A 22,276-nucleotide genomic window follows, 5' to 3' on the forward strand; every position below is an offset into this window, starting at 1 on the left:
AGATCTAGCAAACAGCTATGAAGAGAAAGTCTTTAGAGAGTGAGTAGCCCAGATCAAAGGAGCAAATTTGGATGCAAATATATGGATGGGGATGATAAATATGGTGAACTGGAGATAGATTAATACTACCACTTAGAGCCGGTGCTTCACGCCGGATGCAATAGTGTGGTGGAAGTGCTTGATGCGAAAATACCAAATAGGGGTAGTGTGCGAACCCCTGGATATTCGTATGATACCAATCAGGGATGGGACATAAAGTTTCAATGTGTTTTCTATATTAAGATTTAGCTGTCATTATACTTTTAATGGTGGGCTCTGGGTGCCACTACTACGGAGGTGGGAGGACGCCACTGTATGTGCCTCACGACCATCTTTCAGAGTTCAATGTGGCATTCAAAGTAAGAAAGTTTGAGGATCGCCTGATTATTATTTGATCAATATTGGTATGAAGAAATTCTATGCGTTCTCCCTTAAAACAGAGTTAAATTCAAGTTAGATCACAATTGAAATGTAGCATAACTTATCTACAATATATCAAAGAATGGTTTTTTCTTTCAAAATGGTCTGAAGATGCTTTTTTTTGTCATTTAATAATTTTTTATTAATTACGCTTTTTTCTGCCTATTGTCAAATGAACTTGCCACGAATGACTCGAGTTTTATTAATTTTTTTTAAGATTTTGCCCAATGTCCTGTACATTACATTATTGAATACATGATGAATAAAAAAGGATAAATACTATACAGCAAATCTCCACAATACTCCTGGTATAGGAACACATTAGAGGTCATAGCGAAGAAATACTCTATTTGCAAGGACTCCGATATCGTGCTAAGCAATAAGTTCTCTACATTTTACATTCCTTATCCAGGTCCGGATTTGTGTAAGACTTCTCCTCGGCATTATAAATAACTGTCGGCTTACTGCTGTAGTCATTATCATATGAGTTTTCTATTTGTTTTTCTTGCACTGGAATCATCATAACGTCTTTCTTGAAAACGGCATCATCCTTCAAAAGAAGGAAATTATGTTAAAACACCAAGTTGTCTCGAAAACATTAAGCATTGCTTCCATGCAGGGTTCGCTCACAGTAGTGTTTAAAAAATTGGAGTCAATCTCATCAAGAAAAGTTGGACGAATAGATTTACCTTTTATCATGGGAGTGCAATGCGAGTGTGCCAGTGTTTTCTCTGCTCGGATCCGTATGAAATAAGCATACAATGTGTTTTTTAACATAATAATTTGCATACTATAATGCTCTATGTAAGCTTAAAAGCTAGTTGATAAAAATAGGAAAAGCAATCTTATATAAACATAAAGTTACACAGGTATCCTGCACAGATATAATTTCACAACCACCCTACATATTATAAACTTGCACCCTTTAGTGCCGTTCATGTGGTGTTTATTCTACAGCTTTTTAACTTGTTTATCCTGTTAAATAAATAAATTAAAAAGGGACGCGGGGTCCCCCTATTTTAAAAAACCAGCAAAGGTAAAGCAGACAGCTGTGAGCTTATATTATCAGGCTGGGAAGGTCCATGGAAATTAGACCCATCACAGCCTAAAGATATTAGCCGGCAGCCGGCCCGGAAGTGGATCATCACATGAGATGCTACCAGTCGTGTGCTTCGCCTTTGCTCTTCCCAATTGCCCTGGTGCAGTGAAAATTGGTGTAATGAGGCTTGGGGTTGATGTCAGCTATGAATTGTCCAAAATCACAGCTGACATCAAGCCTTGGTGTTAGTAATGGAGAGTTGTCCATCAGGCACTCCCATTACTAACCCAGTGCTAAAAAGTAAAAAATACACACACAAAATAGTTTATTTGAGAAAACCACTCCCTGACTTTTTACCTGGTTCAACAATTTATTTTAAAATAAAGAAAAAATGTATGTAGACTCCCAGAGACTCCAGTTCAAAACCCTAACCATGGCATACAAAACCTCTACAACCTGTCTCTGCCATACATCTGGTACCTCGTCTCCCGGAACTTACATGCATGCAACCTCCGATCCTCACAAGATCTCCTTCTCTACTCCCCTCTTATCTCCTCTCCCCACAATCGTATACAAGATTTCTCTCGCGTATCACCCCTACTCTGGAACTCTCTACCACAACATATCAGACTCTCACCTACCGTGGAAACCTTCAAAAAGAACCTGAAGACCTACCTTTTCTGACTAGCCTACAATCTGCAGTAACCACCGATCGACCAAACCGCTGCATGACCAGCTCTGCCCTCACCTATTGGATCCTCACCCATCCCTTGTAGACTGTGAGCCCTCGCGGACAAGGTCCTCTCTTCTCCTGTACCAGTCGTGACTTATATTAATTAAGATTATTGTACTTGTTTTTTATGTATACCCCTTTTCACATGTAAAGCGCCATGGAATAAATGGCGCTATGATAATAAATAATAATAATAATAATAATAATGTAGTCCAGGGAATCCAACGTAGCTCACAAATGGACACCTGAAAAACATACAAAGAGAGAAAGAAAAACAAGACACTGTCCCTCATTCACCAATTTATTATAAAAAAGATCCAACGCAGGTCTGACATAGTCCAGCTCTTCCAAAGAAGATCCCTGACTCTGTCTTCCAAAGACTCCACTGGCTTTTAGCAGTACTCCTCATTCACGCTGCACTCCGTGAGACCCGGCGACTGTGAAAAGCAGTAATATTTCTGATATTACTGCTCTTGACAGTCACCAGGTCTTGTTGAGCGCAGCCTGAGCCAGTAGAGGCTGCTGCTATATGCCTCAGAACAAGGCTCCATAGGCTTTGGAATCGGACCTGAGTGAAACCTTTCTTTTATAACAAATTGATGACTGAGTAAGAGTGTATTGTTTTTATTTCTCTCTTTTTTTATGTTTTTTTCCATTAGTGGACTATGTCAGATTTCGAGACTACGTTTGACCTGTATGAATTTTTTTGTTTGTTTTAAAATAAATTTGTGAACTAGGAAAAAAACCCGGGGAGTGTTTTCTAAAATAAACAATTTGTGTGTGTGTGTGTTATTTACTTCTTAGTACTGGGTACCTGGTTAGTAATGGGAGTGTTTGATAGATAACTCTCCATTACTAACACCGGGGCTTGATGTCAGCTGTAATTTAGGATAATTTACAGCTAATATAAATCCCAAGCCCCTTTACTTTGAATGCCTCCACATCAGGACAATCGGAAAGAGCAGAAGCAAAGCACCAGATTTGGAGCATCTTCTGGGGTGGCTGAGGGCTGGTATTTTTAGGCTGGGAAAAGCACAATAACTAGGGATCTTCCTAGACAGATAAAATCAGCTCACAGCTGTCTGCCTTACCTTTGCTAGATTCAAAAATAGGACCCTATGTACATTTTTTTATGTATTAGTTAGGTTAAGCAAGCATAGAAAGCTGTAGAATAAACTCCACATGAAAGGCACTAATGGTTGCAATTTTAAAATATGTATGGAGTGTTGTGAAATTATATATCTGCAGGATATCTATCTATCTATCTATCTATTTATCTATCTATCTATCTATCTATCTATCTATCTATCTATATCTGTCTATCTATCTGTGGGTGGTTCTACTCAGTAATAGACAGCTATCTTTATATGCACAGTTATACAGATAATGCTGTTAATCACTGAATTGGACTGCTCATAGGACTCCTAAAGGCCCCTTCACATTAAGCGACGCTGCAGCGATACCGACAACGATCCGGATCGCTGCAGCGTCGCTGTTTGGTCGCTGGAGAGCTGTCACACAGACAGCTCTCCAGCGACCAACTATCCCGAGGTCCCCGGTAACCAGGGCCGCGCTTAGTAACCCGATGTTTACCCTGGTTACCATGCTAAAAGTAAAAAAAAACAAACACTAGATACTTACCTACCGCTGTCTGTCCTCCAGGTCTGCGCTCTGCTTCCCTGCTCTCCTCCTGTACTGTCTGGGAGCCGGAAAGCAGAGCGGTGACGTCACCGCTCTGCTTTCCGGCTCACAGCCAGTACAGGAGGAGTGCAGAGCACAGCGCTGGAGGACAGACGGCTGTAGGTAAGTATCTAGTGTTTGTTTTTTTTTACTTTTAGCATGGTAACCAGGGTAAACATCGGGTTACTAAGCGCGGCCCTGCGCTTAGTTACCCGATGTTTACCCTGGTTACCAGTGAAGACATCGCTGGATCGGTGTCACACACACCGATCCAGCGATGTCAGCAGGAGTCCAGCGACGAAATAAAGTTCTGGACTTTATTCAGCGACCAACGATCTCCCAGCAGGGGCCTGATCGTTGGTCGCTGTCACACATAGCGATTTCATTAACGATATCGTTGCTACGTCACAAATAGCAACGATATCGTTAACAATATCGTTATGTGTGAAGGTACCTTAAGTTTTCAAACATCAAAGATGTAAATAAATAAGATACAAGTTAGGCCACGATCAGACGTTCAGTATTTGGTCAGTATTTTACATCAGTCTATATTAGAAACATGCAAAATTTGGAAAATCTATCAGTTTAATGGTCATGAAGTTTTCAATTATGGAATCTCATATCTTTTAACAAAGATATTTGAGGTTAAAATATTGACCCATATTTCATCCTTCAGTATCTTATATGATGCAAATACAGTTTTATAATAGGAAAAAATAATATGGTTGGTTCCACATGGGGCAAAATTTCAACTTAACCCTGCTGTTCTGTTAGGTCAAAAATGACCGTTTTTGAAATTCTATAATGTTATAAAAATTCAGCGTGTGATTCTGAGACTTGAGGCTCCCTGACTTTTCGTCATTAGGGGGGTACTCTCTGTGGGAATTTTTTTTTTTTTTTATTTTTGTTTACTTTATTTGGTACAATTTTTTTTACACTTGTACTGTTCGGTCAAAAATGACCGATAGGCCTTTATTCAGCTCTCCAGACAATTTTTGACAAAAATAAAGGTGCTATCACCTCATTTTGAACTATATATTGCATCTACTACTATTTATCAATGTATCTGACTACTTTTGGTCAGAAAAGATTTACACATACCAACATTTTCAAGTTGCGATACAGCCGACGGATTCGCTTCCAGTATAGCTATGCGCAATTTATTTCACTGGTTTTTATTTACCCTGCTGTTCATATAGATCTAGTTCCATTCAGTTGTCAACATTTCATATTGTAAATCATGATTTTCTGATTTTCCATGTGTTTGCTGGTTGTACAGTATTACACTGTGCAATGCTGTCCTAAGCAGAATTCACCTAAAGTGTTGTACTGTGAGCTTTTTCCTGCTGCAGGGTGGTGTCTGCTCTGATCTTATCTGTAGACAGATAACATAGCAGTGTAGAGTTTCAGTTCAGCTGGAGACAACACAGAGTGAGCAGAGGTTCAGACGTCAGAGCTCTGAAGTCCCATTTTTACAGGTATGTTACAGATAAATTATTCTTTTATTCTAAAATTATTCAATATTCTCACTGCTGTGATAAAATGGATGATAGGGGGTTAGCATTAGGGTTGTGCAGACTCAATGTCTGCTTATGAGTACATATTCTCACTGCTGTGATAGAATGGATGATAGGGGGTTAGCATTAGGGTTGTGTAGACTCAATGTCTGCTTATGAGTACATATTCTCACTGCTGTGATAGAATGAGTGCATGCCTCATTTTTGTTTGCGACGCTCCAGCACCATAATCACAGGGCATATCTCAATGTGTGACGGGACGTTATTGTGTGTATTGTTGCGAAATTGTTTTGATTTTTTTTTTCATTCATTGTTTATGGATATATTTTATTTTTTCATTCAACAGTGATGCCTTACAGCATGAGAAGAAGACACTTCACCCAAGCTGAATTGGAGGAGTTTATAAACGACTCCGATACAGACGAGGATGTCCCACCTGAAAATGTCTCCGAAGAGGAGGACAACATTAGTGAGGATGAAGATATTGCCGAGAACTCGGATTCTGAGGGTGAATCTGATGTGGAAACCCCGACAACCGGTCTGACGCAAGAAATCAATTCAAAAAACAAAGATGTCGTTTGGAAATTGCAGCCTCCTGCTCCGACTGGTAGAAGGTCTTCATCAAATGTCATCACAGATACTCCAGGTCCCACTAGATATGCAATTGCTAGAATTGATGACATTCAATCGGCATTCCTATTATTCATAAATATAGCCATGCAAAATATACTTATCCAAATGACAAACATTGAGGGAAAAAAGGTTTATGGCGATAAATGGAAGAACTTCGATGTGACGGCTATGAATGCTTACATCGGGTTACTTCTATTAGCTGGAGTATACAAATCATATGGAGAGTCCACTAAAAGTTTGTGGAATTCGGAAACGGGGCGCCATATATTTAGGGCCACCATGTCTTTAGAAAGATTCCACGAAATTTCCAGAGTTCTACGGTTTGATGACAAAACGGATAGATCTGAAAGAAGAAGCACAGATAAACTTGCCCCAATTAGGGATTTGTGGAGTAAATGGGTCGAGATACTCCCAAAATGTTATAATACCGTAGAAAATGTCACTGTTGATGAGCAGCTGGTGTCATTTAGAGGCAGGTGCCCATTCAGGCAATACATTCCAAGTAAACCAGCAAAATACGGTATAAAAATCTGGACTCTGTGTGACAGTAAAACATCATATGCTGCAAATGTTCAAGTATATATTGGAAAAAACCCTCTAGAAAGACCTGAAAAAAACCAAGGCATGAGGGTAGTTTTGGACTTGACCCATGGACTCAAAGGGAGAAACGTTACCTGTGACAATTTCTTCACATCCTACCAATTGGGGCAGATGTTACAAAAAAACAATATAACTATGCTGGGTACTGTACGAAAAAATAAACCTGAACTTCCACAGGGTATCCTCAATAAGAGAGACGTACACAGTTCAATGTTTTATTTTACAAAGGACACTACGGTAGTGTCGTACGTTCCCAAAAAAAATAAACAAGTTATCCTCATGAGTAGAGTTGAGCGACCTTGACCTTTTTAGAGTCGAGCCGGGTTTTGCGAAACCCGACTATGTCCAAAGTCGGGTCGAGTGAAATCGGCCGATTATGACGTAAAGTCGGGATCGACCGAAACACGAAACCCAATGCAAGTCAATGGGGCAGCATAGTCGGCAGTGAGTGGGGGCCAGGAAAACACCTAGAGTGCCCATTTTAATGTCAAAACCATCCATTCTTCTTAATGAAGCTTGTCAAGCGTAATTTACCTTAAAATAATTGGAAGGCATTTGAAATTGGGGGTCATTTGGCTAAAGTTGTGGGGGGTAGGGCTGGTTCAAGTAATTAGTGGGCCCAGTAAATCTGGACCACGTCACGGCAGTGGAGCAGGGAGAGGTAAGTATTTCAACTTTGCAAGTGCTGTGATCCTGAGCAAGCAGGGGGGGGCCCACTCGTTGGCATTGGCACTGGCACAGGGCCCCTCAAAGTACAGCGGTGTGTTTGCACGGCGGGGGCGCCTCCCACCGGCAGCAACACTTTTGCGTACTATGAGAGGCCCTGTGCCAGTGACGTCGCCAACTAGTATTCCTCCCCCCACCTGATGAAGGAACCTGCACTTTCATCTGCACCTTCCTCTTTGTCCCCGTGTAAGGTGGTATGGTATGCGGGAAGAGCAACCTGACTTTCAGCAGGGTCACAATGTTGTTGTGTAGCGTGCACGGGGAATGTTGCGTTATGGGTCAATGTACCAGCAGACTCATCTATCACTGGCTGGGCAATGGGCACGATGAAGTGGAAACACAGATATAGGCCCAAAGAAGAAAGTGGGCTAAATGCAGTTCAAAATTGGTAACACAGGAATAACCAGGGGGCATTGCAGTGGAGGACAACTGGAATGAGAGGCTGACACAGAGAGTAGGGCCAAATCAGTAAGTAGTCGAAATGCAGTTCAAAATTGGCAACCGTAGTAAACAGGCGGCACAGCTTTGTTCAGTGGAGGAGAACAGCAAGGAGTGGCAGACACCGATAGTAGGCCCCAACCCAACTAGTAGGCCAAATGCAGTCTAACATTAACAACTACTTAACGAGAGGCTGAAAATGGAATTTCAGGACAGGAAACCAGGAGAACAGCAAGGAGTGGCAGACACCGATAGTAGGCCCCAAACCAACTAGTACGCCAAATGCAGTTGTTCCATTTAACCACAATTTAATGAGAGCCTGAAGATAGAAGCTCAGGAAAGGCAACCTGGGGAACACCTTGGAGTGTAACACAACCTCTCTCTACACCACGGAAGGGCTGATTCTTAGGAAGGAAGGCTGTTGTAAATAAGCATTGCGCGTCCGAGGGTGATTATATTCTTAATCGGTATCTACTCACCCTCGGACGCGCCATGCTTCTTGATTTGTAATTAATGTTTATTTGCAATGTGCTTTTGACTTACTCAATTATTTTTTTAATTATTGATTTTATTAAATTAATAGTTTAACATCTTATTGGAAATAATTTAAAGGAGACGCGACAGGACAACACTCGGTGGATGCCATATCTGTGTTAACAACTCCAAAAAACTTTCAGTTAACTTCTTGCAGGAGAAAGAAATTGTAGCTGTTGGACCTTTGTAGTACAGTTCCAGATATTTGTTGTGTGTTTGTTTTGATTGTTAAAATGTCTGCATTTGAGATCTCAACACGATCTTATTTTTTATAATCAAATTAATTTTTTAAATATTTTATTAGGTTGGTTCAAGGGGTACACGGGCCGCAGTAGACAGGTCAGTGGAGGCCTAGTGGAAGGAGGGACCACAGACAGGCATCGAAGGCCTAAAATAATAACACATGGCTGTAGGCAATTTTAAATTGGTTCCAGGGGTACACGGGCAGCAGTGCCCTGGTCAGTGTAGTAGTAGTTGAAAGAATGGACCGCAGACAGGCATCGAAGGCCTAAAATAAAAAAATTGGGCTGGCTGTAGGCAATTTTAAATTGGTTCCAGGGGTACACGGGCAGCAGTGGTGTGGTCAGTGGAGGCCTAGTGGAAGGAGTGACCGCAGACAGGCATCGAAGGCCTAAAATATTAACACATGGCTGTAGTCAATTTTAAATTGGTTCCAGGGGTACTTGGGCAGCAGTGCCCTGGTCAGTGTAGTAGTAGTTGAACGAATGGACCGCAGACAGGCATCGAAGGCCTAAAATAAAAAAATTGGGCTGGCTGTAGGCAATTTTAAATTGGTTCCAGGGGTACACGGGCAGCAGTGGTGTGGTCAGTGGAGGCCTAGTGGAAGGTGTGACCGCAGACAGGCATCGAAGGCCTAAAATAATCACACATGGCTGTAGGCAATTTTAAATTGGTTCCAGGGGTACACGGGCAGCAGTGGTGTGGTCAGTGGAGGCCTAGTGGAAGGAGTGACCGCAGACAGGCATCGAAGGCCTAAAATAATCACACATGGCTGTAGGCAATTTTAAATTGGTTCCAGGGGTACACGGGCAGCAGTGGTGTGGTCAGTGGAGGCCTAGTGGAAGGAGTGACCGCAGACAGGCATCGAAGGCCTAAAATAATCACACATGGCTGTAGGCAATTTTAAATTGGTTCCAGGGGTACACGGGCAGCAGTGGTGTGGTCAGTGGAGGCCTAGTGGAAGGAGTGACCGCAGACAGGCATCGAAGGCCTAAAATAATAACACATGGCTGTAGGCAATTTCAAATTGGTTCCAGGGGTACACGGGCAGCAGTGCCCTGGTCAGTGTAATAGTAGTTGAAAGAATGGACCGCAGACAGGCATCGAAGGCCTAAAATAAAAAAATTGGGCTGGCTGTAGGCAATTTTAAATTGGTTCCAGGGGTACACGGGCAGCAGTGGTGTGGTCAGTGGAGGCCTAGTGGAAGGAGTGACCGCAGACAGGCATCGAAGGCCTAAAATAATAACACATGGCTGTAGGCAATTTTAAATTGGTTCCAGGGTTACACGGGCAGCAGTGGTGTGGTCAGTGGAGGCCTAGTGGAAGGAGTGACCGCAGACAGGCATCGAAGGCCTAAAATAATCACACATGGCTGTAGGCAATTTTAAATTGGTTCCAGGGGTACACGGGCAGCAGTGGTGTGGTCAGTGGAGGCCTAGTGGAAGGAGTGACCGCAGACAGGCATCGAAGGCCTAAAATAATCACACATGGCTGTAGGCAATTTTAAATTGGTTCCAGGGGTACACGGGCAGCAGTGGTGTGGTCAGTGGAGGCCTAGTGGAAGGAGTGACCGCAGACAGGCATCGAAGGCCTAAAATAATAACACATGGCTGTAGGCAATTTTAAATTGGTTCCAGGGGTACACGGGCAGCAGTGCCCTGGTCAGTGTAATAGTAGTTGAAAGAATGGACCGCAGACAGGCATCGAAGGCCTAAAATAAAAAAATTGGGCTGGCTGTAGGCAATTTTAAATTGGTTCCAGGGGTACACGGGCAGCAGTGGTGTGGTCAGTGGAGGCCTAGTGGAAGGAGTGACCGCAGACAGGCATCGAAGGCCTAAAATAATAACACATGGCTGTAGGCAATTTTAAATTGGTTCCAGGGTTACACGGGCAGCAGTGGTGTGGTCAGTGGAGGCCTAGTGGAAGGAGTGACCGCAGACAGGCATCGAAGGCCTAAAATAATCACACATGGCTGTAGGCAATTTTAAATTGGTTCCAGGGGTACACGGGCAGCAGTGGTGTGGTCAGTGGAGGCCTAGTGGAAGGAGTGACCACAGACAGGCATCGAAGGCCTAAAATATTAACACATGGCTGTAGTCAATTTTAAATTGGTTCCAGGGGTACTTGGGCAGCAGTGCCCTGGTCAGTGTAGTAGTAGTTGAAAGAATGGACCGCAGACAGGCATCGAAGGCCTAAAATAAAAAAATTGGGCTGGCTGTAGGCAATTTTAAATTGGTTCCAGGGGTACACGGGCAGCAGTGGTGTGGTCAGTGGAGGCCTAGTGGAAGGAGTGACCGCAGACAGGCATCGAAGGCCTAAAATAATAACACATGGCTGTAGGCAATTTTAAATTGGTTCCAGGGTTACACGGGCAGCAGTGGTGTGGTCAGTGGAGGCCTAGTGGAAGGAGTGACCGCAGACAGGCATCGAAGGCCTAAAATAATCACACATGGCTGTAGGCAATTTTAAATTGGTTCCAGGGGTACACCGGCAGCAGTGGTGTGGTCAGTGGAGGCCTAGTGGAAGGAGTGACCACAGACAGGCATCGAAGGCCTAAAATATTAACACATGGCTGTAGTCAATTTTAAATTGGTTCCAGGGGTACTTGGGCAGCAGTGCCCTGGTCAGTGTAGTAGTAGTTGAAAGAATGGACCGCAGACAGGCATCGAAGGCCTAAAATAAAAAAATTGGGCTGGCTGTAGGCAATTTTAAATTGGTTCCAGGGGTACACGGGCAGCAGTGGTGTGGTCAGTGGAGGCCTAGTGGAAGGAGTGACCGCAGACAGGCATCGAAGGCCTAAAATAATAACACATGGCTGTAGGCAATTTTAAATTGGTTCCAGGGTTACACGGGCAGCAGTGGTGTGGTCAGTGGAGGCCTAGTGGAAGGAGTGACCGCAGACAGGCATCGAAGGCCTAAAATAATCACACATGGCTGTAGGCAATTTTAAATTGGTTCCAGGGGTACACGGGCAGCAGTGGTGTGGTCAGTGGAGGCCTAGTGGAAGGAGTGACCACAGACAGGCATCGAAGGCCTAAAATATTAACACATGGCTGTAGTCAATTTTAAATTGGTTCCAGGGGTACTTGGGCAGCAGTGCCCTGGTCAGTGTAGTAGTAGTTGAAAGAATGGACCGCAGACAGGCATCGAAGGCCTAAAATAAAAAAATTGGGCTGGCTGTAGGCAATTTTAAATTGGTTCCAGGGGTACACGGGCAGCAGTGGTGTGGTCAGTGGAGGCCTAGTGGAAGGAGTGACCGCAGACAGGCATCGAAGGCCTAAAATAATAACACATGGCTGTAGGCAATTTTAAATTGGTTCCAGGGTTACACGGGCAGCAGTGGTGTGGTCAGTGGAGGCCTAGTGGAAGGAGTGACCGCAGACAGGCATCGAAGGCCTAAAATAAAAAAATTGGGCTGGCTGTAGGCAATTTTAAATTGGTTCCAGGGGTACACGGGCAGCAGTGGTGTGGTCAGTGGAGGACTAGTGGAAGGAGTGACCGCAGACAGGCATCGAAGGCCTAAAATAATAAAACATGGCTGTAGGCAATTTTAAATTGGTTCCAGGGGTACACGGGCAGCAGTGGTCTGGTCAGTGGAAGTCTAGTGGAAGGAGTGACCGCAGACAGGCTTCGAAGGCCTAACATAACAAACTTGGGCTGGCTGTAGGCACTTTTAAATTGGTTCCAGGGGTACATGGGCAGCAGTGTATGGTCAGTGGAAGTCTAGTGGAAGGAGTGACCGCAGACAGGCTTCCAAGGCCTAACATAACAAACTTGGGCTGGCTGTAGGCACTTTTAAATTGGTTCCAGGGGTACACGGGCAGCAGTGGTCTGGTCAGTGGAAGTCTAGTGGAAGGAGTGACCGCAGACAGGCTTCCAAGGCCTAACATAACAAACTTGGGCTGGCTGTAGGCACTTTTAAATTGGTTCCAGGGGTACACGGGCAGCAGTGGTCTGGTCAGTGGAAGTCTAGTGGAAGGAGTGACCGCAGACAGGCTTCGAAGGCCTAACATAACAAACTTGGGCTGGCTGTAGGCACTTTTAAATTGGTTCCAGGGGTACATGGGCAGCAGTGTATGGTCAGTGGAAGTCTAGTGGAAGGAGTGACCGCAGACAGGCTTCCAAGGCCTAACATAACAAACTTGGGCTGGCTGTAGGCACTTTTAAATTGGTTCCAGGGGTACACGGGCAGCAGTGGTCTGGTCAGTGGAAGTCTAGTGGAAGGAGTGACCGCAGACAGGCTTCCAAGGCCTAACATAACAAACTTGGGCTGGCTGTAGGCACTTTTAAATTGGTTCCAGGGGTACACGGGCAGCAGTGGTCTGGTCAGTGGAAGTCTAGTGGAAGGAGTGACCGCAGACAGGCTTCGAAGGCCTAACATAACAAACTTGGGCTGGCTGTAGGCACTTTTAAATTGGTTCCAGGGGTACATGGGCAGCAGTGGTCTGGTCAGTGGAAGTCTAGTGGAAGGAGTGACCGCAGACAGGCTTCCAAGGCCTAACATAACAAACTTGGGCTGGCTGTAGGCACTTTTAAATTGGTTCCAGGGGTACACGGGCAGCAGTGGTCTGGTCAGTGGAAGTCTAGTGGAAGGAGTGACCGCAGACAGGCTTCGAAGGCCTAACATAACAAACTTGGGCTGGCTGTAGGCACTTTTAAATTGGTTCCAGGGGTACATGGGCAGCAGTGGTCTGGTCAGTGGAAGTCTAGTGGAAGGAGTGACCGCAGACAGGCTTCCAAGGCCTAACATAACAAAATTGGGCTGGCTGTAGGCACTTTAAATTGGTTCCAGGGGTACATGGGCAGCAGTGTATGGTCAGTGGAAGTCTAGTGGAAGGAGTGACGGCAGACAGTCTTCGAAGGCCTAACATAACAAAATTGGGCTGACTATAGGCACTTTTAAATTGGTTCCAGGGTAACACGGCCAGCAGTGGCCTGGTCAGTGTAGTAGTTGTAGAAAGAAGGGACCGCAGACAGGCTTCGAAGGCCTAACATAACAAAAATGTCAAAACAATGGTATTGTCAGTGCCAGGCATTGAAGGATGTCAGCGCCTAGACTACACATTGGTGAAGCTGTGAGAGATAATTTTGCTAGTGGTAGAGCACTGTTTGAGCTGGGGGGGGAACTGGCTTGTGGCCGGCGGTACAGGCACAGGGCCCCTCATATTACAACGGTGTGTCTGACGTTGGGTGCGCACCACCACCGCCAGAGACACTTTATTGTACTATGAGGGACCCAGTGGCAGTGCCATCGACCAAAAGCGGCCACACCCACCTCTTCAGACAAACAGCACTCTCAAGGGTCCAAGCGCAAAGTGGCGATAGCACGGCCCCGTGTGGGGAGTTTGGCCATTTCGTGAGGTGGAAACATGTCGTATGCTGGACAATCAGGTGAAGAAAATTACGAGATTGGAAAAGTCATTCAGAATAGTCCACAGGCAAGACCTTTTCATAGGAAAGCTAGGTGTCAGCCGGGCAGGGTGGGGCAAAAGATTTTGAAATCCAGTTGTGGTTCATTTTAATGAAGGTTAGATCATCTACATTTTGGGTAGCCAGACGAGTCCTTTTTTCTGTTAGTATTGAACCTGCAGCACTGAATACTCTTTCTGATAGGACACTAGCTGCCGGGCAAGCAAGCTCCTGCAATGCATATTCTGCCAATTCTGGCCAGGTGTCTAATTTGGATGCCCAGTAATCAAATGGGAATGACGGTTGAGGGAGAACGTCGATAAGGGATGAAAAATAGTTTGTAACCATACTGGACAAATGTTGTCTCCTGTCACTTTGAATTGATGCTGCAGTACCTGTCCTGTCTGCGGTCATAGAAAAATCACTCCACAACCTGGTCAGAAAACCCCTCTGGCCAACGCCACTTCTGATTTCTGCCCCTCTAACACCTCTGGTCTGCTGGCCCCTGGAGCTCGTGTGAGAACGATCACGGGCGCTGTGTGCAGGGAATGCCAGAAGCAAACGGTCAACAAGAGTTGATTGTTTTGTTGCTAATATTAGTTCCAAGTTCTCATGTGGCATAATATTTTGCAATTTGCCTTTATAGCGAGGATCAAGGAGGCAGGCCAACCAGTAATCGTCATCGTTCATCATTTTTGTAATGCGTGTGTCCCTTTTGAGGATACGCAAGGCATAATCCGCCATGTGGGCCAAAGTTCCCGTTGTCAAATCTGCGGTTGTGCTTGGTTGAGGGGCAGTTGCAGGCAAATCTACGTCACTTGTGTCCCTCAAAAAACCAGAACCCGGCCTTGCCACGCCACCAATTTCCCGTGCCCCCGGGAAAGCTTCCTCATTAAAAATATACTCATCCTCATCATCCTCCTCATCCTCCACCTCCTCTTCGCCCGGTACCTCGTCATGTACACTGCCCTGACCAGACAATCGCTGACTGTCATCAAGGCTTTCCTCTTCCTCTGGTGCAGACGCCTGATCCTTTATGTGCGTCAAACTTTGCATCAGCAGACGCATTAGGGGGATGCTCATGCTTATTATGGCGTTGTCTGCACTAACCAGCCGTGTGCATTCCTCAAAACACTGAAGGACTTGACACATGTCTTGAATCTTCGACCACTGCACACCTGACAACTCCATGTCTGCCATCCTACTGCCTGCCCGTGTATGTGTATCCTCCCACAAAAACATAACAGCCCGCCTCTGTTCGCACAGTCTCTGAAGCATGTGCAGTGTTGAGTTCCACCTTGTTGCAACGTCTATGATTAGGCGATGCTGGGGAAGGTTCAAAGAACGCTGATAGGTCTGCATACGGCTGGAGTGTACAGGCGAACGGCGGATATGTGCGCAAAGTCCACGCACTTTGAGGAGCAGGTCGGATAACCCCGGATAACTTTTCAGGAAGCACTGCACCACCAGGTTTAAGGTGTGAGCCAGGCAAGGAATGTGTTTCAGTTGGGAAAGGGAGATGGCAGCCATGAAATTCCTTCCGTTATCACTCACTACCTTGCCTGCCTCAAGATCTACAGTGCCCAGCCACGACTGCGTTTCTTGCTGCAAGAACTCGGACAGAACTTCCGCGGTGTGTCTATTGTCGCCCAAACACTTCATAGCCAATACAGCCTGCTGACGTATGCCAGTAGCTGCCCCATAATGGGAGACCTGGTGTGCAACTGTGGCAGGTGCGGATGGAGTGTTTGTGCGACTGCGGTCTGTGGACGAGCTCTTGCTTCTGCAGGAGGACGAGGAGGAGGAGGAGGAGGAGGGGGTGCGAACGGCTACAGACAACTGTTTACTAGACCGTGGGCTAGGCAGAACTGTCCCAAACTTGCTGTCCCCTGTGGACCCTGAATCCACCACATTTACCCAGTGTGCCGTGATGGACACGTAACGTCCCTGGCCATGCCTACTGGTCCATGCATCTGTTGTCAGGTGCACCTTTGTGCTCACAGATTGCCTGAGTGCATGGACGATGCGCTCTTTAACATGCTGGTGGAGGGCTGGGATGGCTTTTCTGGAAAAAAAGTGTCGACTGGGTAGCTCGTAGCGTGGTACAGCGTAGTCCATCAGGTCTTTGAAAGCTTCGCTTTCAACTAACCGGTAGGGCATCATCTCTAACGAGATTAGTCTAGCTATGTGGGCGTTCAAACCCTGTGTACGCGGATGCGAGGCTAAGTACTTCCTTTTTCTAACCATAGTCTCATGTAGGGTGAGCTGGACTGGAGAGATGGAGATCGTGGAACTAGCGGGGGTGCCGGTGGACATGGCAGACTGAGAGACGGTGGGAGATGGTATTGTTGCCGCCGGTGCCCTAGATGCAGTGTTTCCTACTACGAAACTGGTGATTCCCTGACCCTGACTGCTTTGGCCTGGCAAAGATACCTGCACAGATACAGCAGGTGGTGCGCTAAATGGTGGTCCTACACTGCCGGAAGGGATGTTGCGTTGATGACTAGCTTCATTGGCCGAGGGTGCAACAACCTTAAGGGACGTTTGGTAGTTAGTCCAAGCTTTCAAATGCATGGTGGTTAAATGTCTATGCATGCAACTAGTATTGAGACTTTTCAGATTCTGACCTCTGCTTAAGGAAGTAGAACATTTTTGACAGATGACTTTGCGCTGATCAATTGGATGTTGTTTAAAAAAATGCCAGACTGCACTCTTTCTAGCATCGGATACCTTTTCAGGCATTGCAGACTGAGCTTTAACCGGATGGCCACGCTGTCCTCCACCAGGTTTTGGCTTTGCCACGCGTTTTGGGCAAGATACGGGCCCGGCAGATGGAACCTGTGGCGATGTTGATGCCTGCTGCGGCCCCTCCTCCTCCTCTGCTTCAGAACTGCTGCCGCCTGCACCCTGTTCCCCCAATGGCTGCCAATCGGGGTCAAGAACTGGGTCATCTAATAACTCTTCTTGTACCTCCTGCGCAACTTCGTCTGTGTCACCGTGTCGTTCGGTGGTATAGCGTTCGTGATGGGGCAACATAGTCTCATCAGGGTCTGATTCTTGATCAGCACCCTGCGAGGGCAATGTTGTGGTCTGAGTCAAAGGACCAGCATAGTAGTCTGGCTGTGGCTGTGCGTCAGTGCACTCCATGTCAGATTCAATTTGTAATGGGCATGGACTGTTAACTGCTTCACTTTCTAAGCCAGGGACGGTATGTGTAAAGAGCTCCATGGAGTAACCCGTTGTGTCGCCTGCTGCATTCTTCTCTGTTGTTGTTTTTGCTGAAGAGGACAAGGAAGTGACTTGTCCCTGACCGTGAACATCCACTAACGACGCGCTGCTTTTACTTTTACCAGTTTCACGAGAGGAGGCAAAAGAGCTAGAGGCTGAGTCAGCAAGATAAGCCAAAACTTGCTCTTGCTGCTCCGGCTTTAAAAGCGGTTTTCCTAATCCCAGAAAAGGGAGCGTTCGAGGCCTTGTGTAGCCGGACGACGAACCTGGCTCCACAGCTCCAGACTTAGGTGCAATATTTTTTTCCCCACGACCACCTGATGCTCCACCACTACCACTACCCTCATTACCAGCTGACAATGAACGCCCCCGGCCACGACCTCTTCCACTAGACTTCCTCATTGTTTTAAAAACGTAACCAAACTAACGTTATTTGTTGCAGTCACACAACTTACACGGTGAGCTATAACTTCAGTATGATTTAGCTACCCCTTTACAGGTTGGTGAGACCACAGCGAAAATCAGGCCCAATGTTACACACTCTTTTTTTGGTGGCTGCAAATTAGAGAGATGCCCCACACGCAGGACTGTCACTGAAGCACAAATGTTAATATTAATGTCACACTATTATTTTTTTTTTATTTTTATTTTTTTCAGGAACACTTTAGAAACCCCCCCAAAAAAAAAACATTGATTTTTGCAGGGAGAATTTAGAAAACAAATGTAACAAACTATATGCTTTCTATGGGCCACTGAGTGAGAGATGATGCACACAGGAATCAGGAGTGGCACACAAGCCCAGAGGCCAATATTTTTCTACCAATGATTGATGGAGTTATTTTCTCTGGTAGATTTTGGAACCCAAATCAAGGAAAAAAAATATAGGCTTTCTATGGACCACAATTGGAGAGAGAGAGAGAGAGAGAGATGGCACACCCAGGAGTCAAGACTGGCACACAAGCAGAAAGGCCAATATTAATCTCCCACTGTTTTTTTTTTTTTTTTTTTTTTTTTTCAGGGAGACTTTAGAAAAAAAAATAATAAAAAAAAATATGATTTTATCAGGAAGAATTTAGAAACCAAATAAAATAAAATGATTTTTTCAGGGAGAATTTATAAAACAAATAAAACCAAAAATAGGCGTTCTATGGCCCACTGACTGAGAGATGACGCACCCAGGAGTCAAGACTGGCACACAAGCAGAAAGGCCAATATTAATCTCCCACTGTTTTTTTTTTTTTTTTTTCAGGGAGACTTTAGAAAAAAAAATAATAAAAAAAATATGATTTTATCAGGAAGAATTTAGAAACCAAATAAAATAAAATGATTTTTTCAGGGAGAATTTATAAAACAAATAAAACCAAAAATAGGCGTTCTATGGCCCACTGACTGAGAGATGACGCACACAGGAATCAGGAGTGGCACACAAGCCCAGAGGCCAATATTTTTCTACCAATGATTGATGGAGTTATTTTCTCTGGTAGATTTTGGAACCCAAATCAAGGAAAAAAAATATAGGCTTTCTATGGACCACAATTGGAGAGAGAGAGAGAGAGAGAGAGAGAGAGAGAGATGGCACACCCAGGAGTCAAGACTGGCACACAAGCAGAAAGGCCAATATTAATCTCCCACTGTTTTTTTTGGTTGATTTTTTTTTTTTTTTTTCAGGGAGACTTTAGAAAAAAAAATAATAAAAAAAATATGATTTTATCAGGAAGAATTTAGAAACCAAATAAAATAAAATGATTTTTTCAGGGAGAATTTATAAAACAAATAAAACCAAAAATAGGCGTTCTATGGCCCACTGACTGAGAGATGACGCACACAGGAATCAGGAGTGGCACACAAGCCCAGAGGCCAATATTTTTCTACCAATGATTGATGGAGTTATTTTCTCTGGTAGATTTTGGAACCCAAATCAAGGAAAAAAAATATAGGCTTTCTATGGACCACAATTGGAGAGAGAGAGAGAGAGAGAGAGAGAGAGAGAGAGATGGCACACCCAGGAGTCAAGACTGGCACACAAGCAGAAAGGCCAATATTAATCTCCCACTGTTTTTTTTGGTTGTTTTTTTTTTTTTTTTTTCAGGGAGACTTTAGAAAAAAAAATCATAAAAAAAATATGATTTTATCAGGAAGAATTTAGAAACCAAATAAAATAAAATGATTTTTTCAGGGAGAATTTATAAAACAAATAAAACCAAAAATAGGCGTTCTATGGCCCACTGACTGAGAGATGACGCACCCAGGAGTCAAGACTGGCACACAAGCAGAAAGGCCAATATTAATCTCCCACTGTTTTTTTTTTTTTTTTCAGGGAGACTTTAGAAAAAAAAATAATAAAAAAAATATGATTTTGTCAGGAAGAATTTAGAAACCAAATAAAATAAAATGATTTTTTCAGGGAGAATTTAGAAAACAAATAAAACCAAAAATAGGCGTTCTATGGCCCACTGACTAAGAGAGAGAGAGAGAGATGGAACGCTTAGTACTGGCACACAAGCCCAAAGGGCAATATTAATCTCCCTTTTTTTTTCCAGGGAGAATTTCTAAAACCCCCAAAAAAAAAAAAAAAGGCTTTCTATGGCCCACTATTTGTGAGAGAGATGGGACGCTCAGGACTGGCACAGATGGCACGCTCAGGACTGGCACAGAAGCCCAGAGGCCAATATTAATCTCCCTTTTTTTCTGGGAGAATTTATAAAACCAAAAAAATATTTAAATAGGCTTTCTATGGCCCACTATTTGTGAGAGAGATGGCACGCTCAGGACTGGCACAGATGGCACGCTCACAACTGGCACACAAGCCCAGAGGCCAATATTAATCTCCCTTTTTTCAGGGAAAATTTATAAAACCAAAAAAAAAATTAAATAGGCTTTCTATGGCCCACTATTTGTGAGAGAGATGGCACGCTCAGGACTGGCACAGATGGCACGCTCACAACTGGCACACAAGCCCAGAGGCCAATATTAATCTCCCTTTTTTCAGGGAAAATTTATAAAACAAAAAAAAAAAATTAAATAGGCTTTCTATGGCCCACTATTTGTGAGAGAGATGGCACGCTCAGGACTGGCACAGATGGCACGCTCACAACTGGCACACAAGCCCAGAGGCCAATATTAATCTCCCTTTTTTTCAGGGAGAATTTATAAAACCAAAAAAAAAATTAAATAGGCTTTCTATGGCCCACTATTTGTGAGAGAGATGGCACGCTCAGGGCTGGCACAGATGGCACGCTCAGGACTGGCACACAAGCCCAGAGGCCAATATTAATCTCCCTTTTTTTCAGGGAGAATTTATAAAACCCCAAAAAAAATAAAATAGGCTTTCTATGGCCCACTATTTGTGAGAGAGATGGCACACTCAGGACTGGCACACAAGCCCAAAGGCCAATATTAATCTCCCACTGTATTTTTATCAGGGAGAATTTATACACCCCACAAAAAAAAATACAGAAAAATGAAAAGGCTTTCTATGGCCCACTATGTGAGAGAGATGGCACACACAGGGATGGCACTCTAGCAGAAATGCCAAATTGCCAATCTTAATCTCCCACCAAAAAAAAAAAAAAAAAAAACACAGGGAATGTCCTACAATTACTATCTCCCTGCCTGCAGTAATCTCAGCCAGGTATGGCAGGCAGCTACTATCTCCCTGCCTGCAGTAATCTCAGCCAGGTATGGCAGGCAGCAATAAGGAGTGGACTGATGCACAAATGAAATAAAAAGTGTGGACAAACAAAAAAGATAGCTGTGCAGAAAGGAAGGAACAAGAGGATTTGTGCTTTGAAAAAAGCAGTTGGTTTGCACAGCGGCGTACACACAGCAATGCAGCTATCAGGGAGCCTTCTAGGGCAGCCCAATGAGCTACAGCGCTGAGGGGAAAAAAAAAAAAAAAAAACTTCCACTGTCCCTGCACACCGAGGGTGGTGTTGGACAGTGCAAATCGCTGCAGCACAAGCGGTTTTGTGGTTAATGGACCCTGCCTAACGCTATCCCTGCTTCTGACAAAGCGGCAGCAACCTCTCCCTAAGCTCAGATCAGCAGCAGTAAGATGGCGGTCGGCGGGAACGCCTCTTTATAGCCCCTGTGACGTCGCAGACAGCAAGCCAATCACTGCAATGCCCTTCTCTAAGATGGTGGGGACCAGGACCTATGTCATCACGCTGCCCACACTCTGCGTTTACCTTCATTGGCTGAGAAATGGCGCTTTTCGCGTCATTGAAACGCGACTTTGGCGCGAAAGTCGCGTACCGCATGGCCGACCCCGCACAGGGGTCGGATCGGGTTTCATGAAACCCCGACTTAGCCAAAAGTCGGCGACTTTTGAAAATGTTCGACCCGTTTCGCTCAACCCTACTCATGAGCACCATGCACCATGATGCAAAAATAAGTGAGAGAGATGACAGAAAGCCAGACATGATTCTTCACTATAACGCCACTAAAGGTGCTGTTGACACATTAGACCAGCTTGTAGGCACGTATACATGTAAAAGAAAAACAAATAGGTGGCCTATGATTCTCTTTTACTACCTGATCGATGTATCTGCCTATAATGCCTTTGTATTGTGGCGGGAAATAAACCCCAAATGGCAAGAAAAAAAATTACACAAACGACGGCTTTTTATTGAGGAATTGGGGAAGTCTCTCACTAATCCATATGTAAAAACACGGCCACGAAATCCAAGAAATGAGAGTGCAGAAAAAGTGGCCCGACAAATTCGAGAGCATGGTGGAGACGGCGAGCCAACAGCTTCGACCACCACTGATACTGAAACGGCTTCCACCATCGCAACCAGCTGCAAGCGAAAAAGATGCTCATTCTGTCCAACGTCCAGTAACCATAAATCTAATATTATGTGTTGCAAATGTGCAAAATACTTGTGCAAGCGTCATGTAAATTATACATGTGATCAATGCAAGTAATACATTGATCGCATTTATCATTTGTTTTTGACAAAAAACCTTTTTTTTATTTAAAAGTTTGTATATAGTTTAGAATAAAGAAAAGTTTTTATGTGCAATATGAAGCAAATATTG

At 44.5% G+C, this 22,276-nt stretch overlaps 1 protein-coding gene across 2 annotated transcripts in view; it reads right to left on the bottom strand.

The window, feature by feature from the left end:
* Window positions 1-645: 645 nt before the first annotated feature.
* SLC5A12 (solute carrier family 5 member 12) overlaps window positions 646-22,276 on the bottom strand; it is a 173,536-nt gene continuing 151,905 nt past the window's right edge. For both annotated transcript variants that reach the window (XM_069738367.1, XM_069738366.1), the window contains exon 15: window positions 646-1,009. In XM_069738367.1, the coding sequence (XP_069594468.1) occupies window positions 848-1,009 (162 nt within the window). In that variant the 3' untranslated portion in view covers window positions 646-847. The remainder of the gene's footprint in view (window positions 1,010-22,276) is intronic.

The sequence above is a fragment of the Ranitomeya imitator genome, chromosome 9 (genome assembly GCF_032444005.1).
Source record: "Ranitomeya imitator isolate aRanImi1 chromosome 9, aRanImi1.pri, whole genome shotgun sequence".
Taxonomy (NCBI): Eukaryota; Metazoa; Chordata; class Amphibia; order Anura; family Dendrobatidae; genus Ranitomeya; species Ranitomeya imitator.